Below are 13,886 nucleotides of genomic sequence, written 5' to 3'. Positions count from 1 at the left end.
ATATATATATATATATATATATATATATATATATATATATATATATATATATATATACACACACTTTCTCAGATCCTTTTCCCTTATAGGTTATTACAAAATATTGAGTATAGTTCCCTGTGCTATATTATCAGTCCTTTCTGATTATTTTCTACATAGTAGCGCCTCACAGCTCTTACGAACCTATCTTGAGTATTAATTTCACTGCTTATTGTGTCTCCTCCTGTAGTAGAATGCAGAGTCTAGGGACTTGTCTGCTTTTTTCACTTTTACAGGCAGGGCCTTGCCTGAGGAAAGTGTAATGTTCGTTGAACTAGGAAACATAAACCCAGAGAGGTGGAGCCACTTTCTCATTTGTCACACAGCAAAATCTGAATTAGAACTTCAGGCTCTGAGCCTTTGCTTTCTTTTCCCTCCCTCTTTGGTGGGGATTAGGACACAAAACTTAAGGGTTGTCAAAAAAATTAGTCATCGAGATATTTTTAAAAGTCAAAGTTGGGAATTCCCTGGCGGTCCAGTGGTTAGGACTCTGCGCTTTCACAGCGGAGGGCCGGGGTTCAATCCCTGGTCTGGGAACTAAGATCCTGGCCAGCTGTGCCGCTGCCAGGAAAAAAACAAAAAGTATAAAGAAGCAAGCTGTGTGTCGCTGCCAGGAAAAAAAAAAAAATTAATGTCAACAAAAAGCAAAAGATAAGATTCGACCTTGCACTCGCATGACTCACCCCGCCCTAATCCCAGTCCTGGCAGATCCCGTCTTTATTTAAAATTTTTCTATTCTGTTCACCATAGATTTATTTTTTTCCCATTAATTTTGATATTTAAAAAATATTGCAATACTTCATTAGAATGTTATTCATCTTGATGATTGAGTTTTTCCACCCAAGACGCTCACCCTAGTACAAGTCCCGCTTCTGTCTCTTCTCCTCCCCTAGAGAAACTGAGGCACGGAGGACTCGGGGTGGGAGTGGGGGAAGGATGGGGGAGCTGTGTGGAGTCGGTTGAGCAACCCGAGCTGCCCCGGGAGGGGCTGGACGGTGACCTTTGCTTATCGCCCGCGGAATAAGCAGCTAATTAAGTCTCCCTCGCCTGCGGGAGACCTTTCCCAGGTCGGCCCGCACCTCCTGCAGGGCCGAGACAGCCGCGGTAGCCCCGGCAGCGGTGACCTTTACAGGTCCAATGGGGCGGGGAGGCGGGAGAGAGCGGGATGGATTTAGGCGGAAATGGTGGCGGTGGGTATCGCGGCCCTGGGATCGAACCCCGCCCGCCTCGACTCCCCACGTTCATCCTACCACCGTAGGGTAATAGGGGGAGGGAAAGCGCGCCCGGTGACGTCATCGAACCCCGAGCCCGGCCTCCGCCGCCAACGTCACAGACAAGCAGCGCAGCGTCACCGCATTCCTCCCGTGACGTCAGCGCGCAAGGCCAAGAACTGGCCCATACGGGAAGGGAGAAGTCTGAAGGAAGATCTTTACTTTCTCGCACTTCATATTTGGTAAGGCGTTTAAAGTACGCAGAAACGGACTACCACTCCCATCTGGCCTTGCGTGCTGCGCATGCTCACAGCTTCCAGCGAGAGAGCGCGGCAAACCTTTAGGCTAGATTGACGTCCCTTTAGTCGAACCAAAAGGCAAGTTTTACGGCCGCAAACCAGTCCCGACCTTACAGGCCCCACCCCTTTATTCTTAGCCCGCAGCTTCCTTGAGGGAGTGACGGGCTCCTCTGCCTTTGAAGGCTTAGTTTCCCTCGATGGACATTCACACCGATGAATCAGAGCGTCGGGAAGTCGAGAGGATGTTGAAAGACGTGCCTTGGAGCCAATAGCTTAGCGGCAGGGCCTGGCGCCATCCAATCACTTTTCCCAGTGCCGCCAATCACCCTGGACCCCGCCCCCGGCGCGTGACGTAAGTAGGGTGGGTAGCAACAGTTGCCCCGGTGAGGGAAACGGAGGCGCCATAGCCACGGTAGTCGTGGCGACCAAGCAACCCGGCAACGCGAGTCAACAACAACAACCGACCGGCCGACCCCCACCCCCACCCCCCCGGCCTGGCCCGGGGACCCCGGCACGTTCTGTCCCCCTCCCAACATCGCCTCCGAGACCTGTGGAAAGCCCTTCCGCGGACAGAAGTAGGGAGAAGCCGAGGTAACCCGTGCGGCCCCAGGGTGGCGGTCCGGGCCGGGGAGGACAGCGAGGCCCGGGCGGCGGGTGTCTCTGTAATCATAATCTTGGGGGAAGGGGCGGGCGGTCAAAATGGCGGCGGCGACTGTCGGGGCCGTGGGGGAGGGGGCTGGGGCCCGGCTGGGGCTACACCACCCGCCCCCGGGCCCCGCAGCCCGGCCCCCGCGAGGGGCGGGCGCTCGCAGGCAGACGGCGAGTGGAGGTAGGCCGGCCAGCCGGGGCGGGGGGCTTTTATATGTCGGGAGGCACAAGGGGGCGGGACTGGGAGGGCTGGGCCAATGGGAACGAGGGAGGGGCGAGGCGGGACCGAAGTGAGTGGGCGGGGCCAGGTCATAAGGTGTGGGCGGGACCGGCCGGTGCCCCGGGAACCGGGTGGGGCAGCTCTCCCCTAGGCATTCCTGCTCGCGTAAGCGACGGAAGCCACCTGTGCCTTGTCACTTTAGAACCTGCCAGGACTCAAGTGTGTACCACATGTGAGGCCTCAGTTTTCTATCCTGTAAAGTGGGGAGAATCACTGCCATCGCCTCTTTTTTGCATTTCAGGGACTCCTAATTCCTTTCAGGAATTTCTCTAGGGCTCATTCTTGAACTTTTTACTCCTATCTACTTTTTCTGAATGTTTTTTATAGATTAACTGTTAGTCTTGATTTCAACATTGCTGTTCGCTCCTAAATCTGCCTTCTCTCTGAAAAGAGATGAAGGTAGACAATTTCATGAAGCTGTGGGATAGGGGTATGGCTTTAGTCCGGACGATTTGGTTCGCAGAAAGCGAAGCCCATGGCAGAGAGGAGTGATCTTGGGTGACTGAGTTAGAAGAACAGAAACTTGATTGCTTCTATGTGGGCAGCTCTAAGATCTAAGATCTCGTCTTGTCCCTGGGCAGGGGGCTTGTTCCTGGAGATGGGACCATTCCTAGCTGTTCTGCCCATCCTGGTCTTCCTTTGGGGAAGGAAGTAAATGATGGAGTAAAGGGCGCCTGAGGAAGTTTCTGACGCTGCTTCTCTTGGCTAGACACATGTTTTTGTGTCAGTCAAGTTGGTGTCAACTGGGTCACATGTCGCTGAGGAGGTACCAGCTTACAGAGCCACGTGGGCAGGGAGCTGGGACACCGAGATCAGAGGGAAGGGGAAGTGTTCCACATTTGTTAGAGGAGAATCTGAGTGACTGCTTTGCCGGGACAAGATCTGCCAGCTTGGGGAAGAATTTTTTTTTTTTTTTTTTTTAAACAGCAGCTGGGCCAAGTCCACTGTGCTTATTCTCCGTCTTGCTTTGGAGCTTGGCATCAGCAGAGCCGAGTGCATTCTGCAGCCGTTTTCTTTTAAAATCAATCAGTAAACTTAAGGGAGAAGGAACGTTTCAGGTTCTCCCAAAGCTTTCCCTCAAGAATTTGAGATAAGGCTTGGGAGTGTCACTTCTCCAGGGATTTTTCCCAGGTCAGGAAATAACCTGATCTGGGAAGTATTTCCAAAATCTAGAAATAACCAAGTTGCCAGGTCATCGGTACCTGTTAGAAAGGCGAGCTCTGAGCAGAAAGTGATCTAGTCTTGTTAACTGCCCCTCCCCCTTTTTATATCTTATGCATTTGAAAGGCCCAAGCCCAGAGGGGTTCCTGAAGGGAACACTGGCTTTGGTCACTTGTCCTTGAAACAATCAACTGCTTTCTAGCTGTATGCTCCTGGGCGAGTAACTTAACTTCTCTGGACCTTAGTTTCCTCCCATCTAAACTAGGGACAGTGATCATTGGTAATGATTTTAATCTCATATTGCTATGCTGTGGATCCCATAAAAGAATACATGTTGAGCATTAAATACATAGTAATCGCTCAAACTATGTTGGCTGCTACTGTTATTATGATGGTTGTTGCTTCCTGCTTAGCCTTTGGAATTATACCATTCGCATTTATTTTTATCATTTTGAATCGGGTGACAGCCTAGTGGCTTTAAGGCTTGACTCACTTGCTGTGTGGGCCGACGACTGGGATCCCGGGAAGCTGAGTGCTAGGACTCTAGTTTCTAATGGGAAAGTGTCACTCTCCTAAGGCCCTTCTCCAGCTTTAGGAGGGTAGCCAGAAAGAAAATTTTTCCCTGGGCCCAGGCTCAGACTCAACCTTCCGGGAGGCAGCTGCATGAGCTGGGGCTGTGGGTGTCATGGGAAAGGTGGGGACCTGGGAAGGGTGTCTCTGGAGCTAAGGGTCTCTCCCTCCCCTTCCTGCCACATGCCCCAGCATTTTGGGGCTGAAGACGGGATAGGCTAGGCAGGATCCACCCCCCCTCCCCATCACCACCTACTAGGGACACGGCCTCCAGATAGCAACCACACAGCGCATAGTCTTCCTGGCCTAAGGGGCCTGTTCTGGACCAGGAGACATCACCTGCCCCTGTAGCACAAGCTTGCTGCTGGCAGGAGGCAGTAACTTTTTCACAAGGTCTTACCAGTCGGCAGATTTGAACCGGCTTTTGACAGTCACTAGCAGTGTGTTCCCAGCATTGTGGACACTCATTTGACAGTAAAAGTTGAGCCCCAGCTGTGTGCTTGTCAGTGTTTTCGTAGCTGGGGATAGAGTCATGGGCAAGGCAGGTCACATCTCCACCCCTGGGGAAAGCTTACCTTCCTGGTCGTGGAGGGAAGAGGAAAATAAACAGGATACAGGGCCAGGAAAAAAATAAAACAGGAGTATGTACTCCAGAGGGCTTGGAAGGGGGTTACTTGAGACCTGAGAAGGTGGCATATGAACTAGGACATGAGTGATAAGCAGCCAGCAGCTGGAGGCGAGGAGAGCATGCCAGTAGATGGAAGAGCTGGTGCAAAGGTCCTGAGGCAGGAGGAGGCCTGGAGCATTTGGGAAGCCACATTGTGGCTAGAACATTCAGAATGAGAAAGGGGAAAGGGCCAGATCCCACACGGCCCTATGGGTCATGGGGAAGGCTCTGGATTTTATTCTCTGTGATGGGAGCCTTAGAGCCTTCTCAGTAGAGAAGTGACACGATAGGGTTTGTGTTTTCAAAGGATCTTATAGACTATACAGGCAGGAGTAAAGCCAGGAGCCAGTGATGAGAGGGTCCAGGCAAGAGATGATGGTAGCCCAGACTAGCATGGTATTGATAAAGATGGAGGGAAATGCCCAGCCCTAGGATCTATTTTGGAGGAATTATTGACAAGTCTTAAAAACTAAGTGGCTAGGGAATTCCCTGGCAGTCTAGTGGTGAGGACTCCATGCTTTCACTGCTGGGGCCCGGGTTTAACCCCTGGTTGGGGAACTAAGATCCTACAAGCGACATGGTGTAGCCAAAACAAAAAACAAAAAAACTGGATATAGAGGATGAAGGAAACACACATTATTATATTTAATTTCCCCATTCCCCCAAAAGTTCATTTTTGAAGCCAGTCTACAAGTGAGGGAAGTGAGGTTTTCTTTCCATTTCCTTGGGAGGGCCTTGTCCAAGATGTAAACCATTCAGTTAAGTATCTGGCATCTAAAACAGTTGGCAAACTACAGCCTTCACCTGTTTTATATGGCCTGTGAGCTAAGACTGATTTTTACATTTTTAAGACTGATATTTTGTGACATGATTAATATATCATGATATGTGAAAATTATGAAAATTCGAATCTAAGTATCTAGAAATAAACTTTTATTGGCACACAGCCACACTTGCTTGTTTACATATCGTCCATGGCTACTTTAATACTCCAGGGGCAAAGTTGAGTCATTGCAATAGGCTGTCTGCCTTCAAAGCCAAAAATGTTGACTGCACAGAAATTTGCCAGCCCCTGACCTAAAGAATTGATTCAAACTTTCTCCAAAAACAGGTGTTGGCTTTGAAGATAGGTGCAGCCATTGGTGCTTTTTTTTGGCAGTTTCGTTGCTAAGGAACAGATTTGCTGAGTCATGCTCAGATAGACCGGGAATGCCTCATCCTGTATAAATATTTGTGACTTATTCCTCTCTAGGGAACACCCTACAGAACTCTGCTTAACCTAGTCTTCCACAAATGGCAAAAAAATGGGGGTTCCCTGCTGAAATAGTTATGGGAAATATGTCATTCTGTATCATTCTTCCTAGAGACTAACAATGACAGTGCTGAGAAGGTCTCTCAACAGAGAAGTTGGTTTAACTGTTTTATCCATCTCCTCTTCCCCCCCTTTTTTTTTTTTTTTGTGGTACGTAGGCCTCTTACTGCTGTGGCCTCTCCCGTTGCGGAGCACAGGCTCCGGACGCACAGGCTCAGCGGCCATGGCTCACGGGCGCAGCCGCTCCGCGGCATGTGGGATCTTCCCGGACCGGGACATGAACCCGTGTCCCCTGCATCGGCAGGCGGACTCTCAACCACTGTGCCACCAGGGAAGCCCCTCTTCCCCTTTTTGAGCTCAGCCTTTCAGTTGTCTCATCGCCACCTCCCTCTGCCCCTGAGGGGAAGGGAGGAGGCCTGCAGGGTTGGCACCTCGAGGAGGAGAAAGCACCAGCAAGTGTGGAGCTTTTAAAGCCCTTTTTTGGTGGGAGGGGCCCCTAGGGGCCAGCTCTCTTAGGGCTGGGAAAGTCCAAGCCAGGGTTTCTCAGTGCCCCCAGAACCACCTGCCTCTGAATCATCCAGGGAACTAGCTCAAATGGCAGACTCCAGGGTCATCCCAGACTCTGGCAGTGGGGCCTAGGAACCTGCATTTAACTAACTCCCCAGGTGAGGCTGATGAACACCAGAGTCAGAGTCCCCCTTGGCACCTCTTTCCAAGAGCTTGAGGACTGTGTCTCTCTCCCCCTTCCAGCCCCAACTGGCATGGATGTTTGTTGAATGAATAATAATAATAGCAACTTCCATTTCTCAGTGCTTATTGGGTGCTGGGCTGATCACATTGGATCTTTACAACAGCCTTATGAATCAGGTGTTCTCATCATCCCCAGGTGACAGATGGGAAAACTGAGGCCCAGAGGAAAGTCAGTTACATGTTTATGAATTAAGAGACAGGCCAGGGTTCATGTGGAGGTGGGTCTGACACTGGGCAGACAGGTGCTGATTAGCTGCAGTGACTTGAGCACCTGATCTGGGCCAGAGTTTGGACCCAGTAGTATGAGACCTGAGGAGATGGGCCTCTCTAATGCTGGCAGAAGAGTTTGGGAAGGGCAGGGGCTGGGGGAAGATGTCTTCTCTGTGTGCATGGCAGGCAGTAGCCTCTTCCCTCTCCCGGTGGGCAAGCTCCCCCTGCTGCCTGAGTCCCTGGCAGGCCACCCTTCCGTCCTGCCCAGTGGGAAAGCCCAGAACAGCACCCCTGGACCTGAACCAGGGCCCATTCCCCCTTGGCAAGAGAGACCATGTGCCTCACCCAGCTCCTGGGAGAGGGACCACAACCTTTTAGCAGCCACAAAAGCTGCCTCTGCCTGGTCAGGTGGGCCCCATTCTGAGGTCAGCGGGGGCTGCTGGGCCTGCCCTGTGGCCAGGACCTGTTCCCAGCCCAGCTGCCCCTGGTCCTAGAAGGCCAGTTTCCTTGAGGCGCTCACATCTGGTGTCACCACCCATCACTGCCCTCACTTCTGTGGCAGCAAGCAGCTTGGGAGGCTTTTTGGACTCAAACAGCTTCTGTGTGTCTGGCACCCCACTGGGAATGGTACTCAGCCAAGAATCCAAGCCCAGATGGCAGGCGATTAGGGAGCTGGCACGGGCTGGCTGGGAGGTAGCTTCCCCATGACTTTCCTTTCTGGCAATTAGCCGACTAGTCAAGTGCTTAGAATGCCCAGGGTTCAGACTCGGTCCTGCCACTTCCCTGCTTTGTGGCCTGGGGCAATCTCAACCTCTCTGAGCCTCAGCTCCTCCTCTGGCAGAAGGAACCCAAATTCAGATGTGATTGTTGCAAAGTCTTAAATTAAGTAATGTAGGGGGACTTCCCTGGTGGCGCAGTGGTTAAGAATCTGCCTGCCAGTGCAGGGGACACAGGTTCGAGCCCTGGTCCAGGAAGATCCCATATGCCGCGGAGCAACTAAACCCATGCGCCACAAGTACTGAGCCCGTGTGCCGCAACTAATGAAACCAGCGTGCCTAGAGCCCATGCTCCACCACAATGAGAAGCCCAGGCACCGCTCGCCGCAACTAGAGAAAGCCCGTGCGCAGCAACGAAGACCCAATGCAGCCCAAAATAAATAAATTAATTAATTAAAAAAAAAAGAAAACCACAAGCTTAAAAAACAAAAAAAGTCATGTAGGGACTTCCCTGGCGTGGCGGTCCAGTGGTTAAGACTCCACGCTTCCAGTACAGGGGGCACGGGTTCAACCCCTGGTCAGGGTACTAAGATCCCACGTGCCACGTGGCGCGGCCAAAAAACAAAAATTAAAATTGAGTAATGTAAAGAAAGCACTCAGCACAGTGCCCAGCCTGCAGGAGCCCTCAGGAGAACTGTATTATTTGTTTTTGGGTGAGAGCCGGAGCTCTCCCAGCACAGGGGTCCCCCAGGCGCTGGGGCCTAGGAAGGAAGAAGGCAGGAATCCTGGGCAGGGATGAGTGGAAGAGGTGCAGACCAGCTCCAGTCCATACTTAGTTGCCCTGCAGTGATGGATTCGTTATATCTTGCCACCAGCCTCAGGATTTAATTAAGTTACTGATGAACTCAAACGTGTCTCTAGGGAGCCAGGAGCTGTCCCTGGTTTCCTCTGCCTGTAGATTAATTCTTGTTTTTCCTTCTTGTTTTTTCCTCCTCTTCTCCCCCGCCCCGCCCCACCTTTCTTCCCAAGCAAGCAAAAAAAAAAAAAGAAAAAAAAAAAAGAAAAGCCTTATTTATTATCATTTTCCCCACTGTTGGCATGGCAACACAGGCGTACGTTACTGAGCTACAGGCAGCCCCGCAACCATCCCAGCCGCCACAGGCCCCTCCACAAGCCCAGCCCCAGCCACCGCCACCACCAGCCTCAGCAGCACCCCAGCCTCCCCAGCCCCCCGCCACCACCGCCACCCCCCAGCCCCAGTATGTCACCGAGCTGCAGAGTCCGCAGCCTCAGGCACAGCCACCGGGCGGCCAGAAGCAGTACGTGACAGAGCTCCCGGCCACCCCCACGCCCTCGCAGCCGGCCGGCACACCCGCCCCGTCCCCGGCATCCCAGCAGTACATCGTGGTCACCGTCTCCGGTAAGTGGACACGTGCTCAGAGCGAGGGCACTCAGTGAACAACCCCAAAGGGAGTTCTGGGGAGCCTAGCATCCTGGATGTGGAGGCACCCTGGCGCCCTCCCATTGTCACTTATTATGCCTGTTACCAGGAGGGCAGCTTTTAAACTCTCTGGGGTTCCCAGGTGGGATCTGGGGGGCACCTCTGGGGAAGGAGTAGTCAGACCAAGCAGGGAGGCCTCTGTGCCCCCAAACTCCTCCCCACCGGGACAGCTCTTAGAGCTGTTTCTGTCTCTATCCTCAAGTAAGGTGTCACTTGAAGAAAGGATTGGGCAGTGGAGTTAATTTGCAAACGCCTGCTGGAGATGGAGGGTGGACACACAGCCATCATCCGTAAAGGGATCATAACAGCTTCGAGCGCTCAGGGGCTGTGTGTGAGGTGCTCCCTGTGGCAGTTCAGGGAGGTCCGCTGGGAGGCCTGAGGGACCACTTCCCCTCCCCTCCCATTTCATTTTTGGCAAGACTCAGGCCAAGCGGGGCTCTTGGCTGGGCGAGTTCGTGAGCATGTGATGTGGCCAAGGGCTCCTGTTTGTCACTGTGGCCGCCCCTTGAGGCTGTGGAGCAAATGACCAGGAAGCTTGGGTCATGGCACCCATGGTTCCTGCCTAGAGCATCTTCCCCATGCCCGCTTATTCTAGAATGGGGATGGGCTGAGCAGAGGGAAGTGGGAGCACAGGGTCACGACAGGCAGTCTCTCCCCTAAGGGAGAATGTGGAGCTCCGAACAGGGCTCGGCGTCATTAGTGGTTTCTGATGTGCTCTGTGTAGAGGGGAGGATGCAGCGAAACGTCGTGTTGAGGCTGGCCCTGGTCCTCCCAGAGTGGAAAAGGAAGTGGTGGGGATCTTAAGGGCATCCTGGGAGGCTGCGGAAGGAGCAGGTCAAGACTGCGTTTAGGACCATAGGACAATAAAGGGTCAAAATTTGTGGCAGTTGACATGGCCCCATAGGACCAGGACGGAAGCAGCTGGGCCCCGGCAGCATCCTGGAGGCTCCTGGCTGTGTCGGGGTCCCCAGGGAGGGCCAGGGGGTGGGGCACATAGGGGCTCAGGACAGTGACTCTTTAACACACAGACTGTATGCAAGGTATGCAAGAGTCAGCTGAGTGCAGAGTGAGGCCAGGCCAAGGACGTGGCCAGGTCACCGGGCCACAGATCTCCAGGGGCTCTCGGTGCTGCACAGGGATCCTGCTACACTTCCTAGCCAGCATACCCCTCTCTGTCCGAGAAACCCACTCCCGCATCGCTCACCTCTGTCACCTCCCTCTCACTCTGTGCTTTTGACCCCGACCCTGCTGCTGACCTCTCTGGGGACAAGGCATCATCACATGACAAGAAGGACCCCTTCTCCCACCCAGCCAGCCTCCCGCACCCGGGGTCCATCTGCACCCACCAGCTCTGCTTTCTGGCTTCTGGAAGGGTGAATTGGCCCCCTGCCTGTTCCAGGCTGCCCCCTCCAAGACTTGCTTCTGCCATCCTGGCCTCCTCACTGGGTCCCTCTCTTGCTGATCTTCTCCACCTGCTTGAAAAGATGTAACAGCTCCCATTTTAACCGGGCCTCCCAGGCCCTACACCCGCTTCAGCTGCCGCCCGATTCTCTTCCCTTTAAGTTAGAATTCCTCAAAGGATTCACGCTCCCTTCCTTAGTCTCTTCTCCCTCACCTCAGCCACTTGCACCTTCCCTCGCCACAGTCCTCGTCAGGGTCACCCATGGCCCCTGTCTTGTCGATCCACTGGTCACTCTCTGTTCTTCTCTTCCTTAGCCTCTGGGCAGCGCCTGACACACTGGTCCCCCTCCTCCCAGAGCTGCCCTCCTGCCCTGGTCTCTGGCCACCTCCCTCCTTCCTCCTCATCTCCCTGACTTTGTCAGCAGTGACCTCATCAGGTCTGAGGTCTCCTCTCTGCTCCAGAGATTCTCCCTTCACGGTGGTCTTGTCCAGTGTCTCAGCTTGCGGTGCCACCTCTTACGCTGACAGTGCCACGTTGAGGTCTGCATCCTGGGCTTCAGCCCTGAGCCCTAGCTACCTGGGAGCCATCAAAGGGGCCTCTCACACCAGCGTGGCCAAATAGAAGTCTGGATTTGTTTCCTTCTTCAAATCTGGCCTCCATTGAGACTTCCTTGTCCTAGTAAATATCACCCCCAGGTCTGGGTCAGCCTTCATTCCTGTCTTACCCATCCCTTTTTATTTTTTTTTCTGGCTGTACCGTGCGGCACGTGGGATCTTAGTTCCCTGACCGGGGATCGAAACCTTGCCCCTGAAGTGGGAGCGCAGGGTCTTAACCACTGGACCGCCAAGGAAGTTCCCTGTCTCACCCACCCTTGAGCAAGCAAGATCTCTTGGCTCCACCTCCTGAATGCAGCCAGAACCCACCCCCTCTCCCACCTCCACGGCCCCCTACCCTGGTCCAGCCTCTGCTCATACCCTTCACAGCCCTCCCCCCACAGCAACCAGAGGGAGCCTCTTGCCAGCTCTTGATTAGGTTCCATCATGTCCCAGCTCAACCCAGATTATTCCAAGGCAGGTGGCCCTGGGAGCACTCTCTGAGAAACCTTGGCCTGGCCTTCCTTGGCCGTAGGAGATCTGGCCCCCTGTGGCTCACGGGAAGGGGCTTAAAGAGCTCCACTCTCCCTGCGCCCCTGCTGACAAGCGTCCAGCCTCCTGACTCTGGCCTTCAAGGCCTGCTGGCCACCCAGCCCTACCTGGTACTAACCTGCCCCCTAGCATAACTGCTTCAGCCCCACTGGTCTTCCTGTGGCTCCTCAAACCTTTCAGGCTTAGTTCGTCTCTGGGCCTTTGCACTCACGTTGCCCTCTGCCAGGAGCACTCCCATCCCAGACCTTCTGGTGGTTCATCCCTCGTGAGCGCTGGCCTGACCCAGCTCGGTCCTCATACCCCATCAGCCCCTGGGCAGCCAAGAGCAGGTAGGAGGGCTTGTCTGTCACTGCTGGAGGACTTTTCTTAGCCTACAGGGCATCTTATTGGCCCTGAAGCTCCTGAGTGCTGGCTTTTGCTGCTTCAGGTGTCCAGGCTCCCCAGAACAAGGGTCTGGAATGGATGCACATCTCCAGACCCCAGAACACCCCAAGGCCCAGCCTACCTCCTCTCTTCCCCTTGTCTTCTCCCCCAGGGAGTCCCTGGTGCTTACAGGTCAAAGCCTTTCTTTCCCTCCTCCCCTGTCCCCCCATCTTGCTGTGGGGCACTCAGTGTGGACGGGTTGCAGTGTTGGCGCGAATGGCTGTTGGCGTGAATCTTAACCTCCCTTCTTTGGTCAGGCAGTGGCTTAATTGTCTTCCACAGCGGTCCTGGGGAATTTCATTTCCCTTCTGCTGCAGTTCTGCCGGGAGCAAGCCTGTCCCCGGAAGGCTTACTGGGCAATGCTTCCTCGATTTGTTCTCAGAGGAGGCTGGGTTGCGCCCTGTCACTGAACTTGTGCTGCTCCGTTCACCCCTCCCCCATCCCCTTGCCGTGATTTCCTAGGGTTCCTCCATAACCCTCTCCCAGTTTTAGTGTCCCTTTTATCTAAGGGTGGCCCTTGGGCCATGTGAGCCAGTCCTAGGGGTGGAGGTGGGGGTGTAACTGACACCAGCAAAGGCTGCAGCAAGGTGCCTGGGGTTCCTCCAGAGCCAGAAGCAATCTGAGCTGAGCAGAGGCCCAGGGAGTGGCAGGGAGGAGGCAGGGAGGGGCCCTGGAGCCAGACCTGGAGCCTAGGCTGGGAGCCAGCCAGGAGCAGCACCAGAAGCAGCTCAACTAACCCGATCCTTGCAGGCTCTGCCCTAAGGTGACTTTGGAGGTGATGGGAAGGAAGCTCAAATTTCCCGGCTTAGGAGCAGTCCTCTAGATCCATAAAGCCCTGTCCTCAGAGGTAACCGGACTCTCACCCAAAACCCGGGTGGAAGGGTCCCGCCAGCTGTCCCTAGGAAAGCGAAAGTGAGCCTGTGGAAGGGGGATAGGGCTGGGCTGAAGGAGGGACCATGTCCAGCCTCTCTTCCCTGCTTCTGACCTGGAGTCCTTGGGAGTCCAACAAGACTTGTGTCCAGGAGAGGGACATGGAGGGTGTTTGTCAGTGTCCCCAAGCATAGATGGGGAAACCGAGGTCAGGGCAGACAAGGGACTCAGGACGCTGGGGGCAGCAGGAGTCCACAGGCCCCGCAAAGAACCTTTGACTGAAATCATCGGCAGGATGGGAGCAAAGGATCAGGAGGGAGAGGGCCATGACTGCCCCATCTGTTGTCCGTGGTGAACTGGGTCCCAGCTTGGAGTCGAGCCTCAGGTTTCCCTCTGTCTTCCCCTAAGTAGCTCGTGACATTTGAGACCTGAGTAGGTCTCAGTGAGGAAGTGCAAGGCCCAGGGAGGAAGAGACACTCATCAGATTGAGGGACAGGAAATCAGCTGCCGCTTCCTGACTGGAGACTTGAGACAGCAGGGCCCTCTCTGGTCTGGTGCACATGCGCAGAAAGGAGTTTGCAGACAGATGCAGATGCTCGCAGACTCAGTGACCCCCTACGTGCGCGCGCGCGCAGACACACACACACACACACACACACACACACACACACACACACACACA

General features: G+C 54.1%; 1 protein-coding gene across 3 annotated transcripts in view; it reads left to right on the top strand.

Annotated features, from left to right (window-relative positions):
• The first annotated feature begins 1,934 nt into the window (after nucleotides 1-1,934).
• The window catches only part of RFX1 (regulatory factor X1), a 31,660-nt gene continuing 19,708 nt past the window's right edge, over nucleotides 1,935-13,886 (top strand). For 2 of the 3 annotated variants that reach the window (XM_027084961.1, XM_027084962.1), the window contains exon 1: nucleotides 8,434-9,283. In XM_027084961.1, the coding sequence (XP_026940762.1) occupies nucleotides 8,962-9,283 (322 nt within the window). In that variant the 5' untranslated portion in view covers nucleotides 8,434-8,961. Of the gene's footprint in view, nucleotides 2,141-8,433; nucleotides 9,284-13,886 lie in introns of those variants that run through there. The other variant, XM_027084963.1, reaches the window with a different exon arrangement.

Source organism: Aethalodelphis obliquidens, unplaced genomic scaffold, assembly GCF_003676395.1.
Source record: "Aethalodelphis obliquidens isolate GAN/ISIS:26980383/991018 unplaced genomic scaffold, ASM367639v1 scaffold53, whole genome shotgun sequence".
NCBI lineage: Eukaryota > Metazoa > Chordata > Mammalia > Artiodactyla > Delphinidae > Aethalodelphis > Aethalodelphis obliquidens.
The sequence above is the reverse complement of the archived record's forward strand: the minus strand, read 5'-3'. Positions and strand labels throughout refer to the sequence as shown.